Source organism: Pseudophryne corroboree, chromosome 12 (assembly GCF_028390025.1).
Source record: "Pseudophryne corroboree isolate aPseCor3 chromosome 12, aPseCor3.hap2, whole genome shotgun sequence".
Classification (NCBI taxonomy): Eukaryota; Metazoa; Chordata; class Amphibia; order Anura; family Myobatrachidae; genus Pseudophryne; species Pseudophryne corroboree.
In genome coordinates, this window is record NC_086455.1 from 149,798,233 (window position 1) to 149,819,991 (window position 21,759).

Here is a 21,759-nt window from a genome sequence, read left to right on the forward strand (position 1 = left end):
TACTGTACTGTAGAGAAGCCTCCTTCCACAATTTCTGCACCATCTGCAAATGTGGGGATGAGCAGTACAAGTAAAGTTGGTGATGATAGCATACTAGAAATTGATGATGCTATTATGGATATTTGTGTACTATCTGATGCTACTGAGGATGACAAGAATGTTGATGATGTGGTTTGTGTAAGTCAGCCACCAGTGGCAGCAGTTCTTGCCCATGATAGAAAGAAAGCCATTGTGATGCCTGGGCATAAGACCAAAAAAGCCTCCTTTTGGGCGTGGGGACATTTTTACCCAAATTCTAACAGTTGTGAAGGAATCTGCTCCATTTTGAGGCCAAAGTTATTAGATATGGGGACGTTAACCATCTAGACACCTCCTTCCTGTTTTGTTATTTGCGGCAAGTTCATGAAATATATTTTACAAAATTGTATTTTTTTGTAATTAACACCCTCATCTTCAACCTCAACTGCCACCCTGCCTGCCACTGCAGAGCCACTCTGTTTCGCAGATGTGCCATGTTTGAAGTTAAAAAGACTTGTGGGTGTCGCTTAGCTTAGTCAGCCAGCTAGCTAGGTGCAATCTTTTGGCCTAAACTGGATGAAAACATTATTGTGAGCTGTGAGATGGTCAAGATTGACTGGAAATTACTGGAAATTAATGTTATTGATGTAAACAAAACTTTAGGAACAAGAAAGACACAAATTATGTGATTTTTAGCTGTTAGCAATTTAAAAAAAAAATGCAGTTTCAAAAACAAAAAGCTGTCAGGGCAGTCAAAACCCAGCAATGAATTACAGTAGAACTAAAACCACAAAAAATGGGTCGGCTCACATCTTTAATTTATTTATGACAATAAATAACTTTGTATAAATGAATTGTAAATTAAATTAAGTTTGTGCTTTATCTGGTACAAAATATATATAGTAAATATGAATCTCAGTCTAATGCTGGCTAGTTAAAATCACTAAAAAGGATTTTTTCTCTGTTTAACAACTTGTTATTTAAACTTGTCTAAAAGCAACACACAGAACTGCATCATACTCCATGCTATATACACTCATTTGTCCTAGAAATAAAATATAAAAAGATGTAATGATGCACAACAAAAATATTTGTTTATTATGCAAATTGATTAAGTTCTATGAAATGCATATCTGTACATGATTTGCAAATTCAAATACTGCTAAATAAAAATAAAGATATAGGAAATATGAAATACAACCTGAAATTGTATTACCTTCTATTTAAAGTGACTGCAAAAAATTTGAAGGCGGTAAAAATACAGTTCTGCAGTATAAATTCAAAAAGAGAAATAAACACTAGCCATCCATATTACAGGTCTTCCTATCACATTAGATCTACTTTAATTTGCAAATATGTAGTCAACTCTACCCATCTACGTATAGTAACTATCATTATAAGCAGTGCTTAAAGTGGTCCTAGAGAGGTGGTGGAACTTACCCCCCCTCCCCCTGGCGACCATGGAATAAAGGTATTGGGGGTCATTCCGAGTTGTTCGCTCGTTATTTTTTTTCGCTACGGAGCGATTAGTCGCAAACTGCGCATGCGCAATGTACGCAGCGCACCTGCGCCAAGTAAATTAGGACAAAAGTTTGGTATTTTACTCACGGCCTAACAAAGTTTTTTAATCGTTCTGCTGATCAGAGTGTGATTGACAGGAAGTGGGTGTATCTGGGCGGAAACTTGCCGTTTTATGGGAGTGTGCGGGAAAACGCTGGCGTTTCTGGGAAAAACGCGGGAGTGTCTGAAGAAACAGGGGAGTGTCTGGCCGAACGCTGGGTGTGTTTGTGACGTCAAACCAGGAATGAAACTGACTGAACTGATCGCAGTGTAGGAGTAAGTCTCGACCTACTCAGAAACTGCTAAGAAATTTCTATTCGCAATTCTGCTAATCTTTCGTTCGCAATTCTGCTAAGCTAAGATACACTCCCAGAGGGCGGCGGCTTAGCGTGTGCAATGCTGCTAAAAGCAGCTAGCGAGCGAACAACTCGGAATCACCCCCCTTGTGCACAGTAGGCGCGCCCCCCCTCAAAAAAAGGGGCATGGTCCCAAAAAGAAAGGGGCGTGGTCACACAATAGTAATAATGCCCACAGTAGTAGCACCCCTAATACACATAATGTCCACAGTAGTAGCACCCCATAATACACATAATGCCCACAACAGTAGCGCCCCTTATAAAATGCCCACAGTAGTAGTGCTCCTTATGCAATTTCCACTGTACTGGTAATGCCCAAAGTGGTAATGCCCCTTATATAGAGCCCAGTAGTGGTGCCCCTAATTCAATGCCCTCAGTAGTAGTGCCCCTTATGTCCAAGGAGTGATGCCCCTTATAAAGTGCCCCCTTTACAATGCCCTCATTAGTAGTGCCCTCAGTAGTAATGTCGCCTGTAGTAATGCCCCCAGTCATTTAGCCCCAGTAGTTATGCCCCCAGTAGTTTAGCCCCCACTGGTAATGCCCCTGTAGTTATGACCCCAGTAGTTTACCCCCTTTAGTTTAGCCTCCCAATGGTAATGCCCCCAGTAGATTAGCCCTCATGTAGTTTGCCCCATGTAGTTTAGCCCCCAGTGTTAATGCCCCCTAAAGTTTAGCCCCATGCAGTAATGTCCCCAGTAGTTTAGCCCATGTAGTTTGTCCCAGTTAGTAATGCCCCCAGTAGTTTAGCCCCCCTGTAGTTTGCCCCCTTGTAGTTTAGCACCTGTAGTTATGCCCCCAGTAGTTTAGCTCCCAGTAGTTTAGCCCCCTTGTAGTTTAGCCCCCAGTAGTAGTGGCCCCAGTAGTAATGCCCCTCTTTAATTTGCCTCCTTTTAGTTTAGCCCCCAAGTAGTAATGCCTTCAGTAGTTTAGCTCCTGTAGTTATGCCCCCAGTAGTTTAGCCCTCTTGTTGTTTAACCCCCGGTAGTAACAACCCCCTATAGTTTGCCCACTTGTAGTTTGCCTCCTTGTAGTTTAGCCCCCAAGTAGTAATGCCCCCAGTAGTTTAGCCCCCTTGTAGTTTAGCCTCCTTGTAGTTTAGCCCGCTGTAGTTTGTCCCCAGTAGTAATGCCCAATTAGTTATGCCCCCAGTAGTGATGCCCCTTGTAGTTAGCCCCCAGAAGTTATCCCCCTTGTAGTTAGCCCCCAAGTAGTTTGCCCCCCAGTAGTTTGCCCACCTGTAGCTTGCCCCCAGTAGACGCGCCGCTAATACACATATGTAAAAAAAAAACCCACCATACTCACCAAGCCCTGCTCCAGCGTCCGACCGCTGTAGTCCTCCGGGCATCCGCTCCTCGGCACTATGGGAGAGACGTTATGACGTCTCTCCCATAGCGCTCACTGACAGAGCCGGAAGCTGGAGCTCAGTAGTCAGCTCCTACCGCCGGCTTCCGCTGTGGAGAGGGAGCCGGGTGCCTGCTGGTAACACAATCTCAGCAGGCGTCCGGCATCTCCCTGCGGCTGCGGGCACACATCAGATTAGGTGAGCCGGAGGAGGCGGAACTGCGTTCCATCTCCAAGTGGAACTGGCGGAATGCAGTTCCACCCCGTTACGGCTCACTTTAACCCTTGATTATAAGTATCCAATATAATAAAAGGCTAACACTGTTTCTCACCTCTATGGAGGGAATTCAAGTGTTTTGCATGCCGACGCCCAGGAGACATTTACTGTAAGTATTGCCCTTTTTGGGTGGGCGCAGACACTGTCACTGACATTTCTGTTATGCTGTTCTATTATTTGGTTGGTCTGGTAACTAGTTTATTTATAAAGTGTCAGAATACAAACAGGGAATTCTAAATGGCAGATACAGTAAATGAAACATAAATTGTACAAAATGTGAATTTTTTTTATAAACTCCCTAATCTGACAAAAACAAGTTCACATGAGCTAGAAAAATATACACAAAAATATATAAAAAATATGATCAAACATCTAAAGCTGTGTATACACTAAGCCAACTTGATGGCGGACCCGCCAATGTGCCAACAGAGAGGCTGACTCAGGTAAGCATATACACTTATCATCTGCTTGATATGTCAGTCCTCGCATCACAGCTGGGTGGGCATTTGAATTTGCCCACCCAATTGGGACATCAGTCCCTGCAGCAAGTGAAAAGGTGGTTGGAGTTCCACCTGTACACTTGGCCAGATATGCCAATATATCTGCAGATATATCACTTGTCCTGCAGGGAGGATGCAACATGTCTGTGAATGACTTCATCCACACACCCGCCAACTTACTTGCGATAGATTGATTGTTCAATCGAATGGCTGATATATCATGTATCCGGGTTAAGGTATCAGTGGCCTTCACCAATTAGACTCTCCTGGGGATTTGTGATATCGGACAATGCTACCAATATTGTACATGCATTACATCTGGGCAAATTCCAGCACATCCCATGTTTTGAACATACAATTAATTTGGTGGTGCAGAATTTTTTGAAAAATGACAGGGGCTGTCAGTGGCCATAAAAATTGAGGGCCGCTTTCGGCATTCAGCCACCACATTCCAAAGACTAGAGCGTCAGAAAACACTCCTGAACCTGCCCAGGCATCACCTGAAGCAAGAGGTGGTAACAACGTGGAATTCAACACTCTATATGCTTCAGAGGATGGAGGAGCAGCAAAAGGCCATTCAAGCCTATACATCCACCTACGATATAGGCAGAGGGGAATGTCCCTGAGTCAAGCAAAGTGGAGAATGATTTCCATCTTGTGCAAGGTTCTCCAACCCTTCAATCTTGCCACACGTGAAGTCAGTTCAGACACTGCCAGCTTGAGTCAGGTCATTCACCTCATCAGGCTTTTGCAAAATCAGCTGGAGAAATTGAAGGAGGAGCTAAAATGAAGCAATTCTGCTAAGTATGTGGGACTTGTGGATGGAGCCCTTCATTCGTTTTGCCAGGATTCAAGGGTGGTCAATCTGTTGAAATCAGAGCACTACATTTTGACCACCATGCTCGATTCTAGGTTTAAAGCCTACGTTGTATCTCTCTTTCCAGCAGACACAAGACCTGCTGGTGAGACAATTGTCTACTCAAGCGGAACATGACCCGTCAACAGCTCCTCCTTCAATTTTTCCTGCAACTGGGGCTGCGAGGAAAATTATAAAATTTCCAAGCCCATCCGCTGGCGGTGATGCAGGGCAGTCAGGAGCAAGTGCTGACATCTGGTCCGGACTTAAGGAGCTGCCAGTGATTACTGACATGTCTACTGTCACTGCATATGATGCTGTCACCATTGAAAGAATGGTGGAGGATTATATGGGTGACAGCATCCAAATAGGCATGTCAGACAGTTCGTATGTATATTGGCAGGAAAAAGAGGCAATTTGGAGGCCCTTGCACAAACTGGCTTTATTTTACCTAAGTTGTCCCCCTCCAGTGTGTGCTCCGAAAGAGTGTTTAGTGCAGCCAGTAACCTTGTCAGCGATCGACGTAGGAGGTTACTTCCAGAAAATGTGGAGAAGATGATGTTCATCAAAATGAATTATAAATTACTCCAGGAAGACCTTTACCAGCAATTTCCTCCAGAAAGTACACAGGGACCTGTGATGGTGGATTCCAGTGGGGACGAATTAATACTCTGTGAGGAGGAGGAAGATGTACATGCTGAAAGGGGTGAGGATTCAGAGGATGAGGATGAGGACGACATCTTGCCTCTGTTTGTGCAAGGAGAGATGAATTGCTTCTTTTTTTGGTGGGGGGATTATTTGCTTCTTTTTTTGTGGGGGCCCAAACAAACCAGCCATTTCAGCCAGAGTCATGTGGTAGACCCTGTCATTGAAATTATTGGTTTGATAAAGTGTGCATGTCCTATTTATACAACATAAGGATGGGTGGGAGGGCCCAAGGACAATTCCATCTTGCACCTCTTTTTTTTCTTTGCATTACTGTATGTGCTTTTTGGGGCATAGTTTTTAAAAGTGCCATCCTGTCTGCCACTGCAGTGCCACTCCTAGATGGGCCAGGTGTTGTGTCACTTAGTAAAGTCATCCAGCTACCTCATTGCACCTCTTATCTTCTTTGCATCATGTGCTCTTCGGAGCCTATTTTTTAAATCTGCCATCCTGTCTGCCACTGCAGTGCACCTCCTAGATGGGCCAGGTGTTTGTGCCGCACACTTGTGTCGCTTAGCAAAGTCATCCAGCTACCTCGGTGCAACCTTTAGGCCTAAAAACAATATTGTGAAGTGTGAGGTGTTGAGAATAGACTGGAAATGAGTGGAAATTAATGTTAATGAGGTTAATAATACCGTAGGATCAAAATGACCCCCAAATTCTGTGATTTTAGCTGTTTTTGTGTTTTTATCAAAAATCATCCACATCCAAAACCAAAACCCGAAAGGGTGGTTTTGGCGAAAACCAATCCAGATCCAAAACACGAGCGGGGACCAAGATCCAAAACCAAAACACAAAACACGATAAGTGCCCGCCGCACATCTCTAAAATAATAGCACAACGTGTGTCCCACTTATAAGGTTATATAATCACAGTTAAATTAGGGACACATGACTGATGTTGTGACATACATTCTGTTGAGATTTATGGAATACCCATCTGTGTGAAAACATGCAGCCACGTTTGGGTGAATTAATAATAGTCAAACACAATTAAACTGTAACAACAAAGTTTACTTGGCTCAATAAACAGACACACACCATATTAATTAGCATAACGTTTATTGCTGCAAGAAATAGTTGCAGTGACAGGTGTTACTGAAAAGCAACAAAACATAGGGAACAACATTTGCTTTTTAAACCACACATTAAATTAATACGACAGTGGTACTGCAGTTGAGGAATACAGGGTGTTTCCCACATGAAGACAGAACTATTAAGAGCTTAAGTGGTGCTGCCATTGAAAAACACCTCTTGTGTTATGTATAACAAAAAGATATTAATTGGGAATCAGTGTGCTGCTATAATCTAAAGAGCAAGTTTTATAGCCTACAAAAGGATACATAATTACAGTTACACAGGCACAAAGTTAAACAATACTTACCAACACAGGTTACTAATGTTACATTGTTATGTGGAAACAACAGCCACTGTCAATTCAAAACAACTAAATATATTTGGCTGATCAAAAGCCATGGACAATACTTCCCAGTATAATTGAAGCATATTGAATATATCACTATGTCAATTAAAGATATGACAGTCTCATTTATTCAGAAATAATTTATATCTATTGTTGAATCACCTTAGAGCGGGGTACCTATAATGATTATTGAAAATTACAGTGATAATATAATAAGATGTCATACTTCTCCATGACCAATGGTTAATGGCCAATTGATATCAATATTGATACAGTCCGAAGTAACAGTACAGTATACTTTAAGGGTGTTTCTTGAGTGAGAAGCCAAGGCACCTGTGAATATACTCACCCATAGATAACTGTTTGGCGCTTGGTTCCCTTTTTGAAAGTATATGAATTAATCCCTATTATTGCAAAACTATTCCCCAGTACCTAAATAATCACACTTCTCTCACACATTTTGAGGGATATATGTGCATAACAACTTTAAAGATAGCGAATAAGTAGCGAGCCTTATAAAACTTGGGGGGATACCAGCTTCTTGCGCTTCTGGATATACTAGATCACTTAATCAATAGACACACTAGGGCTATTGGGCATGAACTTACATATTAGTTCAGTCCCGCGTTCACATAACAGTTTCTTTGTTTTTCACACAACTGGAACAAGTCTTAGTCTAAAATCAACTTACATTAAATTTCTGTCATGCATGCCCATAAGGGTTTCTTTCACTTTTCCTCAAAGGTACGAGTGTCCACACCAAAAGGATTTTGTTAAAAACCTTTTTTTTTATTGCTTAAAAAACAACATACTCCAAAAACAAGTCCCATAAAAATGGATAATAAAAATGAAGAAAGTGCACGCAAGTGAATTTTTCAGTGCCTGGATATCAGTTGGATTCCTATTGAAGAGAAGGATCTTGGTAACCCTCTGCAGCGGTTAGTTACCTCACACTCCTCGCCGTTTGGTTTCCAGTGAAACGTCCAGGACACAGGCGGCACAGAGGATCCACAGCAGCACGGCACAAAGCAACGCGTTTCAGAGCTACCTGCTCCTTCGTCAAGCTTGTGCCGACTGCTCTGCAAACTGGGTTTTTAGCTGTGCTGTGGTCCCTCCCATCATTATAAGTCACCCAATCCCCTATTTACAATGAGAGTGGTAACTAATTAGCGGCAATACCAATAATATATTTTTAAAAACAATGTAAATAACATTAACACAGAATGTAAGTAATCTACTACATTAAGCAATTCTTTACTAATCCATATGTATGTCCGATTCTATACACAAACTTTTTCCTTTAGTAAATCACCTGTTCTCCTGTTTTTAATAATATATTATTGGTATTGCCGCTAATTAGTTACCACTCTCATTGTAAATAGGGGATTGGGTGACTTATAATGATGGGAGGGACCACAGCACAGCTAAAAACCCAGTTTGCAGAGCAGTCGGCACAAGCTTGACGAAGGAGCAGGTAGCTCTGAAACGCGTTGCTTTGTGCCGTGCTGCTGTGGATCATCTATGCCGCCTGTGTCCTGGACGTTTCACTGGAAACCAAGCGGCGAGGAGTGTGAGGTAACTAACCGCTGCAGAGGGTTACCAAGATCCTTCTCTTCAATAGGAATCCAACTGATATCCAGGCACTGAAAAATTCACTTGCGTGCACTTTCTTCATTTTTATTATCCATTTTTATGGGACTTGTTTTTGGAGTATGTTGTTTTTTAAGCAATAAAAAAAAAGGTTTTTAACAAAATCCTTTTGGTGTGGACACTCGTACCTTTGAGGAAAAGTGAAAGAAACCTTTATGGGCATGCATGACAGAAATTTAATGTAAGTTGATTTTAGACTAAGACTTGTTCCAGTTGTGTGAAAAAAAAGAAACTGTTATGTGAACGCGGGACTGAACTAATATGTAAGTTCATGCCCAATGGCCCTAGTGTGTCTATTGATTAAGTGATCTAGTATATCCGGAAGCGCAAGAAGCTGGTATCCCCCCAAGTTTTATATATCTGTTTGAGAGCGGGTGCTCTCTCTTTTTACTGGCCGCCTGCTTGCATCTGGATTGGGTGCAAAAGGAGAATATTCTATTTCTTGTTTTTGCTATAAAGTAGTGAGCCTTGTTTTTACTTGTACTTTATACACTTATTATACTATATGTATTATATGTATGTATGTCCAATTTGTTGTCTTTATTTCGTGGCTGGATGTTTTAAGCAATTATATTAAAAGTTACAGTTTAACTATATCCATTTGCACCAACAAAGAGACATCCTTTTTTTCTTCTTTCTTGTAACCAATAATCTTGTCTCTGGCAGCACTCTCGATAACCTATTGATTCATACAGAAATTGGATGTTTATTAGTCGAGGTCATTATCAATGTACAACATTTGATTCACTTAACTAGTGCAGAGGTTCATCCCCTTCCCTACCCATTTGGTCTGTTTTTTATTGATCATATACAGGTATTTATAATTTCATTTGAGCACTTCCATCACTTTAATTTGCACACTTCCAGGCAGTGGCAGCTCCTACCTCAGTGGTGGAGGAGGGGGGCTGCTGCTGGTTGTGCTGCTGTGTCCCTCCTCCCTTGTCCCCAAGCCGGATCCCTTGTCCCCGCTGCTGACTGGGTCTCGGCATCTGTACAATCAGAGCTGTCTTTTTGTATGGGCTCAATGGGCTCTTGCCCAAGGGCCCCAGGAGTATAAGGGCCCTTGGCTGATAGCTGAGGGTCCCCTCTTTCCAGGGGTACCAGACTTTTGAAAATCAGCCCAAGGAACCGGAGATATTCGACTTGAAAGCAGTGGTCGCCATCCAAGCCTGTTAATTCCTCTTCCTAGCCGGATATCTCGGGTTCAGTCTGACTTAGAGTTTTTCTGAGGATATAATCCAAAAGCTGGGACTCTCCCCTTTTGGTGAACACTGGCAGTTTGTCTCTACTATGCCCAGAACCAGAGATATCAGCCTTCCAGCAGCCGGTCCCTGCTCCAGCTCCACACGCCTGGTATGCAGTTTTAGATTTTCGTGGGTGAATTGCTCTGGTTTCTGAACTCTGATCCCCAAGTCTCCAGAACCTTCTGAAAGGTGGAACTCTCTAGTTTTTTATCCCAAGGCTAAGAAATTTATCTTCAGGAACTTGAGATCTGCAGTCAAGCAGTCAAGCAAGCTGTCCTCCCACCGGAAAATTATAAATATTAAGCCCACTCCACTATCCACCCCTCCCCTACATATTAACTACCCCCCACCACCCTGGAAGTCATGTACCAGGGCTTCTTCATTCAGATCAATGCCCCCTTCTACAGTTTAGCCTCACCTGTGCAGTACAGGGGTAATTAGCAGAAATTACTGCTCCAGGTCCTACATGCTGAGCGGAAGACAGAACACCCCCTACCGCCTGCGGGACATCAAAGCTGCTGCTGATAGCATCCCCCACCCCTACCGCTGGAGGATGGGTAGGGGGCCCAGTGCACTGCCGTGCCCAGGGGCCTACACTGCTGTTAAGACGGCCCTGTGTACAATATAGTTCACAGATGCCGGTACCGGCGCATGTGCAGTAGTAGTAACAGTATCGAGCATGCACAAACCCATGGCTTCAATGGACTGCATCACCTGCAGTCCGTAGAGGCCAGGTAGTGCTGCCCGAAAGGCAGAGAGTGGATTCCTATAGGAAGCCAGATCTCTGCTACTCGCAGCTCGGTCTGGCAGTCCTGAGGGAGGAAACACCTCCCAATGCCTGTATTGTCTCTGACTGGCAGGTACTGTAGGACAATAGGAAGTCACTGTCAGTCTCAGTGAAGCCAGTGCAGTCCCATGGCTTCACAAACTCTTTGCTGAAGTGACGGATTTTACCTGGGGGGGTGCTGCAGTTCTGCAGCCCATAGGCAAAGTCTGCCACTGCCCTGCCAAACGATAAGGTGTGGTTTTGGAGGACAGCACTTAAACTGCATTATATTCCCCATACCGGCATGTACACCTCATTTAAAAGAGGGGAGTAACTTGTTTCAAATGATGTGCCCTTTTTGTTAGTTATTATCTGGTGATTCATCTAGCACTGCAGAAAAGTTCTCCCCCACCCTGGGCCAAATAAAAACAGAGTTTCTCTCAATTGATGCAGTATTCTTTCTAGTTTTGAAAATGTATTGTTGGTTCAATATAGTTATGATTATGGATTTAATTCAAGATGATGAAAAAAAAATAATGAATTTCCAATGTTATTAGTAACTTTTTGCTGTTTCGAAAAGTTTGTTTAATGTTGAAGTTGGAACCACAAAGTATTTCTCGGTGGTGTTTAAAAAAGCAAAAATACATTCGCTTGGTTTGAGCTCACTTTGTTGTACTGTCAATATAAACACTTGTTTGTCCATTTTTGTGTAGCTTGTATTTGTTGTGTTCAAAGGAAGGGTGGTATTCATGTGACCGACGGTCGGGAGACCGACGGTCACATGACCTCCTGCAGCTTCCCGACACCCACTATCCCGATGGTCGGCATGCCGACCAACAGGGACTATTTCCACTCGTGGGTGTCCACGACACCCATAGAGTGGGAATAGAACCCGTGGCGACCGTAGGTCGCCACCGAGCCCACAGCGTGGCGAGTGCAGCGAGCCCGCAAGGGGCTTGCTGCACTCGCCTCTCTCCGCCGGGATCCCGGCGTCGGTATGCTGCCGGGATCCCGGCGTCAGTAAGCTGACCGGCGGTCAGGAGACCGCCGGCCAGCCATACTACACCCCAAAGGAATTAGTAAACTAACAGTATTTTCTTTAAAAAAAATTAAAAATTAAAATAAATAAATATATATGTGTGTGTATATATATATATATATATATATATATAAAATACATTTGTTTGGTTACTGCATAGGATTTTTTTTTTCTTTTTGGCTGCTGTGCTATAGGAAAGTGACCACCATGAACAGTGCCAAAATAATCTAAGCACATGGCAAGAAGACCTCAGTGGTAAAGGGATTAACACAAATGTTGCCATGGTGAAATTGTGTAGCTTTTTTTTTTTTTTTTTTACCTCCAGGCAAAATATTGTGTAATTTTGCATGTACTACTTGGCTGCGATTAGGCACACTCGCAACTCGTTCACCATGGTGCACATGCATGTTTGCAGTTGTGTACGTATATTTGCACCTGTGATTTCATAAACTTTACATTATGCAATCGCTGGGGTGAATAGTCGTAGCAGGGCACAGCTAGTCTCACTCACGATTTGTTAACTTGTGCGTACGCATCTCTGGTAAGCTAAGCCCGCTTCATCTGTAGGACACAAATATAGGGAACTTTAATTTTGATACTGCAATCTAGAATGCTTTACCTAGTAAATCTGTTTGTATAATTTGACACACCTTGTGCAGTTCAACATGGATTTCCAGAAGTAAGATACAAGTATTGTACTTACTGTATATCATATTTTAAAGATTCCTTGTGTGCCTGCACTCTTCTTACAGATTCTTTACTTTAATTCTACATTTTCAATACTCTGCAAATAAATTATATTTTTACCTGACATGTTAGGGCAGTAGCAAGATATTTGATATAATATTATACTCTTAAAAAGTCTAAAAAATATATATTTCTGCCAAAGCTTACACTACGCTTGGTTCAAAATATTTTTCATAGTCTCCCTGTATTTTTCAGGAGCTGGTCGGCCAAAAATACAATTGCCCGAAATTAAAGAACATGTCTTGAATATTTATCCAAATAAATAGATATAATGTACAGTATACTGGTTAAGAAACAGATGGTACAGAAATTTTTTGGAGTTACAGTGTTTAGTTAATGATATCTGTGTACAGTATGTTATCTAAATTAACTTCTGGAGGACAAACAAGGTTATAGCAATATATACATTAACAAGTATCCCTATGCAACAGTTTCTGTTTTGAAATGTAGCCCTTTGGAATTACCTAGTGAGGTAAACATGGAAAGTTCCAATTGTTAGGTTCTTAAAGTATTACATTCCTAATGTAAAAAGACAATAGAGAGACATGTAAAATTTGGAAGTTTCAACTGAAATAATCACTAGGTTATACAGCTATCAACTCCTGTTTCAGTAGAAACCCCCCAGGGAAAAGTCTCTTTCCTATAGAATATGTTTTCCTGGTAGCTGATTGGTTGATTGTGTATTCTGTTGCTGAATATAAAGGACTCCAGGCAGAGAGATTGAGAGGTAGAGAGAGGAACAAGAACTGTATCTACAGACTGACGAGCAAGATGGAGGTAAACGGTGTCCTCTTCTTCCTGGCCTGTCTGATTGGTTCCACGGCAAGTAATCCTATACAGGTGAGATACGGAGGTTAGTTTTACATTAAAATTAAAAACTGCTTAGTTAAAGTAGGAGTAGTTAAAATATGAGTTTACAGTGTGCACTACTAATGTAAAATGAAATATTCTTAGACGTATATGAAATAATAATACAAGGTAACAGAAAAGCAGCACTATTACTGGACAAAGGGGAAATTATAAATGTAAACCTGTCTAACACAAGAGCCAAAGTTAATCACAAATATTAAAATTAAAAATGTTTTATAAAATGTACCTATCAGTGCTTATTTGAGTAAATAATTGATAAGTTACTTTGTATTAAAGTTTAAGATACTGTATATCTTAAATGTCTCCATAATGTGAAATGCTAACTACAGTATATAAAATATTTTAGAAGATCAAAAGAAATTCCAGTTTCCTAAAACTTACCTTCTGTCTAAATTGTGTGCAGCCCTAAAGTGAAAACAACTGCAGGTAAATTTACTAAGATGGGAGTTCTATTTAAGATGAGATGTTGCCCATAGCAACCAATCAGATTCCTGGTATTATCTTCTACAAGGTACTAGATAAATGAGAAATAGAAGCTGATTGGTTGCTATGGGCAACATCCCATCTTAAATAGAACTCCCATCTTAGTAAATTTACCCCTGAGTGTCTTACATCTAATTTAATTTGCGTTTGATGGTCAGGCACAACAGTATTTATTGGTGCACGTGAGATGTAGTGAATGTAATCCTCCAAGTACTTAGTAGAGGCAAAGCTCATCTGAACGCAGATGATACTGAAATCTACCTATGCTCCCCTGATTTGTCTCTATCTGTATTGGGCCATGTCACTGAAAACCTCTCTGCCATTTCATCTTGGATGTCATCTTGCCACCTCACACTTAATATTTCCAAAACAGAGTTAATTATATTTCCACTGGCCAATAGCAGTTGCTAACCTGATATTTCTATCACTGTTGAGAACTCGACAATCAACCCTACCTCACAAGATTGCTGCCTAGGTGTCATCCTTGACTCTAATGTTTCCTTTGTTCCCCACATTCAATCTGTCTCAAAATCATGTTACATGCATCTAAAAAACAAATCCAAAATATGATCATACCTTACCACAAGACACTGCTAAAACTCTTATCCATGTTCTCATTATCTCCCGCATTGATTATTGTAATAGTCTACTAACCGATCTTCCTAAAACGAGACTCTCACCATTACAATCCATTCTGAATGCTGCTGCAAGGCTAATTTTCCTCCATCGTCTGCAGACCCACTATGGCAGTCCCTCCATTGGTTACCTGTTACCGTATTCAATATAAAATACTTTTACTCACACACAATGCTATTAACCATACTACACCAACATACATCTTTTTACGTATCTCAAAATATCTCCCAACCCGGCCTCTTCACTCTTCGCAAGATCTATGTCTCTCATCCGCACTCATTACTTGCTCCCATGCACGATTTACAGGACTTTCTTCAGGCAGCACCCACTCTGTGGAATGCCCTACCACGCACAATAAGACTCTCCCCTAGTCTCCAAACCTTCAATCGTTCCCTGAAAACTCACCTACTGTATTAAGACAAATTCCAAATTATCAAATTCCAGAACTGCTCACATTACCTTCATAAGTTTTCCTATCCAATTATATCCCCACTGTACAGTCCACACATATCCGCAACATATTTTCTTTCTTCACTCTCTTCCTCCTGAACCCTGGTTCATCACTGCTGTGATGTGATATCATGCAGCCCACCAAGAAGCTTTGAAATCTGGTGGACAACTATGCAATAGATAGTACCTATCCTTGTGTATCAATGCCTGTTTCCCCATAGATCGTAAGCTTGCAAGCAGTGTCTTCCTACCTCTATAACTGTTATTACCCAGTTTTGTCATATCATTGTGTCCAGTTGTAAAGTGCAATGGAATTTGCTACACTATATAAGAAACGGTTAATAAATAAAATAATAATAATAATAATAATAATAATAAAATATACCTGCGATGTAAAGTAGACTCTGCCACTGCTTCCTGGCTGTACTAGTATTAGCATTACTAAATAAGGAACTGTAATGGTGCAAGGCCAGGCCTGTACAGTATGTAGTTACACCTCTGATCCTTTTTGTGGAATAAAATTATGCTCTCTTTACTCTCACTATGGGGGTCATTCTGAGTTGATTGCATGTAGCAACTTTTTGCTGCCCGTGCAATCAACTAGACGCCACCTCTGGGGGAGTGTATTTTAGCATAGCAGGGCTGCGATCACTTGTGCAGCCTTCCTATGCTAAAAAAGTTTTGTGCAGAACAAGACTAGCCCTGCAGTTACTTACCCTGTGCAAATGATCCAGCGATGAAGGTCCCGGAATTGATGTCAGACAACCGCCCTCCAAACGCCTGGACATGCCTGCATTCGAATCTCCACGCCCGGAAAACGGTGAGTATCCGCCCCGGAATGCCTCCCCGCTGTCAATCTTCTTGCGATCGCTCTAGCGATCGCCTTCTTCTTTCTTCTGGTCGTTGCCCTGCGACTTCTGTCGCTGGGCAATGGCGCGCGCGCGCATTGCGTGCGCCACGCATGTGCATTTCCGACCCATTTACACCGCAGCTTGCGAACGTGTCAGAATGACCCCCCTATGTCTTAGTATAGGTGGATCCTGCGTTAGTAATTACTGCACAATACATAGAAGTCTATCCAGAAACTAGAGCAAATAATAGTACTGTAATCCCAGTGAGTAAAGCAAAACACTTAAAATGATAGATACTTCCAATAACATGCTGTGGTGCTCTGATCACTTTGTTATAGTTAGTTGCTTTAACAATAAATAGATGATTTATAAGTCTCACAGGGCATGCAATAGTCTCTGTATTATTGAATATCTACAGTATGTCTGTAAATAGATTTGCATTCACTTACTCATGCTTTACTATGCTGACAGGCTGTGATTTTCCTTTTCCTTTTGACACAGCCTTGTCTACCTCTGTAATTGAACCTCAGGGATGGTTTGACTGACAGCCCCACACAGTCACTTAATCACCTGAAGGTTTCAAAGTTTCAGTGAGGGGAAAATACATTTAAAACTGAACCTGCAGCATTTATCCTTTTATGAGGTGTTTTATGCTTTATCAGTTCCCCAGTTAGGTGAGTGTCGCTAACTGCACTCTCAATATGTATACCTACTTAGACCAACAAAATGCATTGCATAGTAATTGTTGCTTAGAGACCTGCTCCAGTAGTCAGTCAGCACTGCCTCAGTCAGAGACGCAGAGCTTACCTCATTGCAAAGCTCCAGCTGTCCATCAACATGTAGGGAGGACTCTGTGGGTGGCCCCATGAAGTCTTACTGGTGCAGCTCCCTGGCAAACTGTCACAAGATGTCCCACTCACTCTCTGTAGCTGAGTCAAGGCATTCACTCCCTCACAGCACTGGTAATTAAACAGTCTATACCTGAGGTAGCACTCAGATAGCACAGCTCCCCTCCATTTGCCTGCTCCCTCAGGAGTTCTCCTGACAGGATGAATCACCCTCAGACTAACACTTGTCCCCTCTCCTTAGAGATCAGACACACTGCTGGCCCAGACTAGTACTTAAAGTATTTTTTTAGGGAATACCAATGACCAGTTTAGGACTGGGACTACAGCCCTCCCCTTCCCCCCACGGTAAAATCCGCCACATCTCTCAGTGTCAGTGAGCCAAATGCATTCCGTGACTGCACAGGCTTTACTGTGACTGCAGTAACTTCCTATTGGAAGGTCTCACTATCAGTCACAGACACACACACAGCAGTTCCATTGGGAGGTGTTTCCTCCTTTCGGGTCTGCCAGGCTGGGCTGCGGAAGCCACTACCTACCTTTGGTGCAGCTCAATCTGGCTTCCATGAGCTGCAGTTGATGCAGTACATAGAAGCCAGGGGACTGAGCATGTGCAGTTGCACCGTGATGTCTGCACATGAGTTGGTCCCAGCACCTGCTGTATCCATTGCACAGTTGCCAGGACCCGGGGCTGGCAGCTGGCTGTCTCCTCTCTGGGCATGGGGGTAGCAGTAGCCCCCCTACTAAATGTAAGTAGGAGCCACCGCTGGTGCTGATAGCCCTTTTCATAGAGGTTTGGTATAAACAACCCCTGCAATCATAGGTCTTTAGCAATGATGATGATGATGATGATAATCTTCAGCTTGTATTTCTGTATCAGCCTCTGGCACCAGCATTGCAGGCACGTTAGTGGGAATCTGAAGGGCATGTTACCTTTCTTATTATAAGGAAATCCATATTTAATATGTGTGCTGATTTGTTATAACACATTTGTGTATATTACGTTTTTGAGTATGCCCAGTGCAAAAATCACACTAGATATGCCACACCAAGTAACATAGGGCTCACTTTGCATCAATCCCATAGCTGCTTCTTCTTATTCTTTTTCTTTTTCTTCATCTTCTTTTTTCTTTTTTATTCTTCTTGTTCTTCTTCTGTAAACTTTGATTGTGAAAAGAAATGCATACATTTAGAAAAAAATATTTATATTGCAGTTTTTCCCAGCTGACTGGAATGACTTTGGTAAGTTTCATTTTTATATCTTTTATTTCAAAAGCCTTTTATCAATACTCTCCTTAATACTTGCCCTTGTCATATAATGTGCTCTCACCCTTGTACATCCATATGATTAAATAGTATGTGAACTGCAGAGAGGAGGGGGCCCGAATGGAGGAGGCTGCACCCGGGCCTCCTCCTCTCTTAAAACGCCCCTGTCCTAGTGTGTACGGTTGATTGCACGTTCCCATGGGTCTTTCCCTTGGTCAATCCATTTGGCATGCTGTACACCCTTTAGGATGGCCTAGGCAACAATGGCATGCATTTTAAATGCAACGGGTTACGATAAATTGTGGCATTATCCACTGCATCATGCAATGTGTACAGCAGTGTATTCTTATATTTGATCTTATGTTGTGTTATCACCATATTTCTTCTTTCCTCTGAGTCATTGTCTTTTTTGTGCCTTACTTCAGTGGTTCTCAAAATCAGCCCTCAGGACATCAGTCAGGTCATGTTTCCAAGGTCACCTGGCTGCTGCGTTAGTATAGTCATTACTTACTGACACATTTTAAAAGATTCGCAGGTGGAGCTAATTATTTCACTTTTTAATTCTGTGAGGAGCCCTGGTAAACATAAACTTTTTGGGGTCCTGGGGGCCGAGATTAAGAACCTATGCATTTCTTATCACTTACATTAGAAGATAATTTATGTTGCTGATTTTATAAATTGAACAAAACAAAGGAGGTTAGATTGATCACAAGAGTCGTGTGTATGTCTTGAAACCACACATTTCATTATATGATCAAGTGGTTGTTACAACTAATTTAATGAATAAACATTTTTCAGAGATTATGGGGCTTATTCAGTAGCAGTTGTAAAAACTGCTGAATCACTAACAGCCGATTGTCAGCCATCTGTGCATGCACAACATACACATTGTGTGTGCGTGACCTTTCACATTGCCAAAGGTCATCGTGGACTATGACACAATTCATGCTGAATCACATAATCATAGCCATGCCCCTGCTTTATAATGCTGGTAATCTCTGCATTGTATAGAGGGCGGTGTGGTAATGAGGGCACCATAGCACAGCCATGTCCCTTGCACAGCCTCCTTAGCATCTTGATGACCCTAAACACCCCTATACCAAGCCACCCCCCCCTGCTCTGACCCCCTCTGAGCTGACCTAGCTGACCCCTCCTGAAGGGGCAGTCAGAAAATCATCAGCTGTGGTAGACACAGTCATTGCTTATTCATATTACTAAAACAGTACACAGGCTTCTATTGATGTATTCTTGTAAGTTCACATACTATTTAATCATATGGATGTACAATGATTTAACAATCTATCTGTGTCTACCCAAGGGTGCACTTGTGTAATTAATAGGCACATTTGCATTTATACAGTATGTACAGTATTTGACAGAAACGTCAATGTACTGTATATCTGACACTGACATTTCTGCATTTATGGTGCATTTTCCCAGTAAGGAAACACAAATAACAGAGGTCTGTACAACTGTACATGGGCCCAATGATGTCATAGTGATAAAACATATGTACCTTGCCCTACAGAAAGCCATAGGTTATGAAGAACATTTTGAAAACACACCATTTATTACTTATCCTTTTAGCATAATTTATTTCCACTAAACAATAACACCCAGCAGACTACACTGATAAATTATATATACCTGCTATCACTTTGTTTGTGTGCTTATATTTACAGAAGTTTCTGATGCGGATGTCCCTTCTGATGCGGATGTCCCTTATATCTTCAGCAGCATTCTTATAGCCAACAAAGGTACTGTATTACTACTGTAAGTGCTAAAACACTATAAAGTAAATGTTACTTTAAAAAGAAAGCTACACCCCCTGCAACCCCAGAATACCAGTATTTCTTTAAAAGACTGGTATAACAATCAAACAAACCAGTAGGAAAAAGATGGTCAAGAACCAAGCCTCACATGACTGAGCATGAGGGAGGGAATGCGGCTTTCACCAGCCTGCTTTAGAGAAAAGGATTCAATGGTAAGTGACCAAATATTATTTTTTTCTCTATCAGCAAGGCAGGTGAACACTGGATCATGGGACATTCAACAGCCGCTCCAGGGGAGGCAATGCTCAGGCTGCCTGACTGGAGAACTGTATGCCCAAAGTGGGTGGCACTGGAGGCGAAAACCTAAAAATGTGTAGGCAGATGACTAGGTAGCTGCAGAACAAATTTGTTCAGCCAAAGCCCCTTGTCATGCAGCCGAGGAGGTAGCCACCACCATAGCAGAATGCATTGACCCCCAGAGTGGTGTCCGTTGCCCAGCACTAGAATAAGCTTGAGTGATGATTGAGCGTTGTACTGTGCAATTGCCTGTGTAGCAGGTATCTAACCATCATCCTGTAATTTATAAAGAAACAGTAGAAAATTTGTGTACAGAAGAAGTCCTCTCCAAGTACGTACTTCTGCATAGCTCAGCTATATGAGTAGCAGAGACAGAAAATGTAGGTCTTGGGAAATTGTCAAAGTGGGAAAATCAGGAAAGACAATTTCCTGGTTGAAGTGGTAGACTGAAACAAGTTTCAGCTGGAACATATGAACCGTACAGAGAACCACTTTGTCATCATGGAAGAAGAGAAAATGTGCTTAGAAGACAAAACTCCTAAGTTGGAAACAATTTGAGTTGAGGCAATGTTCATAAGGAAAACCAGCTTTCAAATAACGAATTGAATATCTGCCGAATGTAAAATCTGAAATAGACTCTGTGTGAGAGCTATTACAGTGGACCAGATTAAAATTTCACAATGCCACTGTCTGACAAAATGGTGATTGAATAAACACCTCATCCTATAAAACGGTTTGGACTTTCAGAAGAAAAGCCAAACACAGCTGAAAATAAATTGACAGGGCCTTTGAACCCCCTAAAGGGAGACCAAGAAATGAGAGAGGCAAAATCACATATAAGGGTATATGCAATTGCGGTCGAATTGCCGAAAATGTCGAAAAACGGGTCATTTTCGACACAAAAAAAACTGTCGAATTTGATTCGACAATGCAATACAGTACTTTTCGACAAAAAACCTGCCGTTTCATTTTCGACTTTTGGCAATTCGACATTTTTTCAATTCGACATGTCTGCAATGTTAAAATGCGGCTTTTCGACAAAAGTATATTCAATTGAAGAATGTCGATTCGACAACAGTGCTTTTCGACAGTCATTTCGTCAATTTCATTCCGCCTCATTTTTCTGTCGTGATCTAATAATTTTTTTTAAAAACATGTATTTTTTGGTGCTTTTTTTATTGCTAATAGCATATCTATTTATATTTGAAGGGATTATCTACTTGGTTTGTCTATTTAGGAGCCACAAGTATTATTTAATCGTTTTTTTTTAAGAATATATATTTTTTTTTACTAACTACAATAATATGGAGAGATCAGTGCATGTTTCTCAGTTGGAAGGGGTGTGAAATGGTTAAAAATCCTGAAAAAAATGCGTGGGGTCCCCCCTCCTAAGCATAACCAGCCTCTTGCTCTTTGAGCCGGTCCTGGTTGTAAAAATACGGGGGGGGGGGAATGACAGGGGTTCCCCCGTATTTAACAATCAGCACTGGGCTCTGTGTCCGGTCCTGGTGCCAAAAATATGGGGAACAAAAGACGTAGGGGTCCCCCATATTTTTTACACCAGCACCGGGCTCCACTAGCCAGAGAGATAATGCCACATCCGGGGGACACTTTTATATTGGTCCCTGTGGCCGTGGCATTAAATCCCCAGCTAATCACCCCTGGCCAGGATACCCTGGAGGAGTGGGGACCCCTTAAATCAAGGGGTCCCCCCTCCACCCAATGGCCAGGGGTGAAGCCCGAGGCTTTCCCCCCCCATCCAAGGGCAGCGGAAGGAGGGCTGATAGCCTTTTGTGTGAAAAAAAGAA

The 21,759-nt window shown here is 41.9% G+C and overlaps 1 protein-coding gene across 1 annotated transcript in view; it reads left to right on the forward strand.

Moving 5' to 3' along the window:
- The window catches only part of LOC134981040 (embryonic protein UVS.2-like), a 304,758-nt gene that overhangs the window by 263,691 nt on the left and 19,308 nt on the right, over nt 1-21,759 (forward strand). The window contains exons 2-4 of the mRNA XM_063948167.1: nt 13,185-13,321; nt 17,831-17,858; nt 19,565-19,639. Coding sequence (XP_063804237.1) covers nt 13,253-13,321; nt 17,831-17,858; nt 19,565-19,639 — 172 coding nt within the window. The 5' untranslated portion in view covers nt 13,185-13,252. The remainder of the gene's footprint in view (nt 1-13,184; nt 13,322-17,830; nt 17,859-19,564; nt 19,640-21,759) is intronic.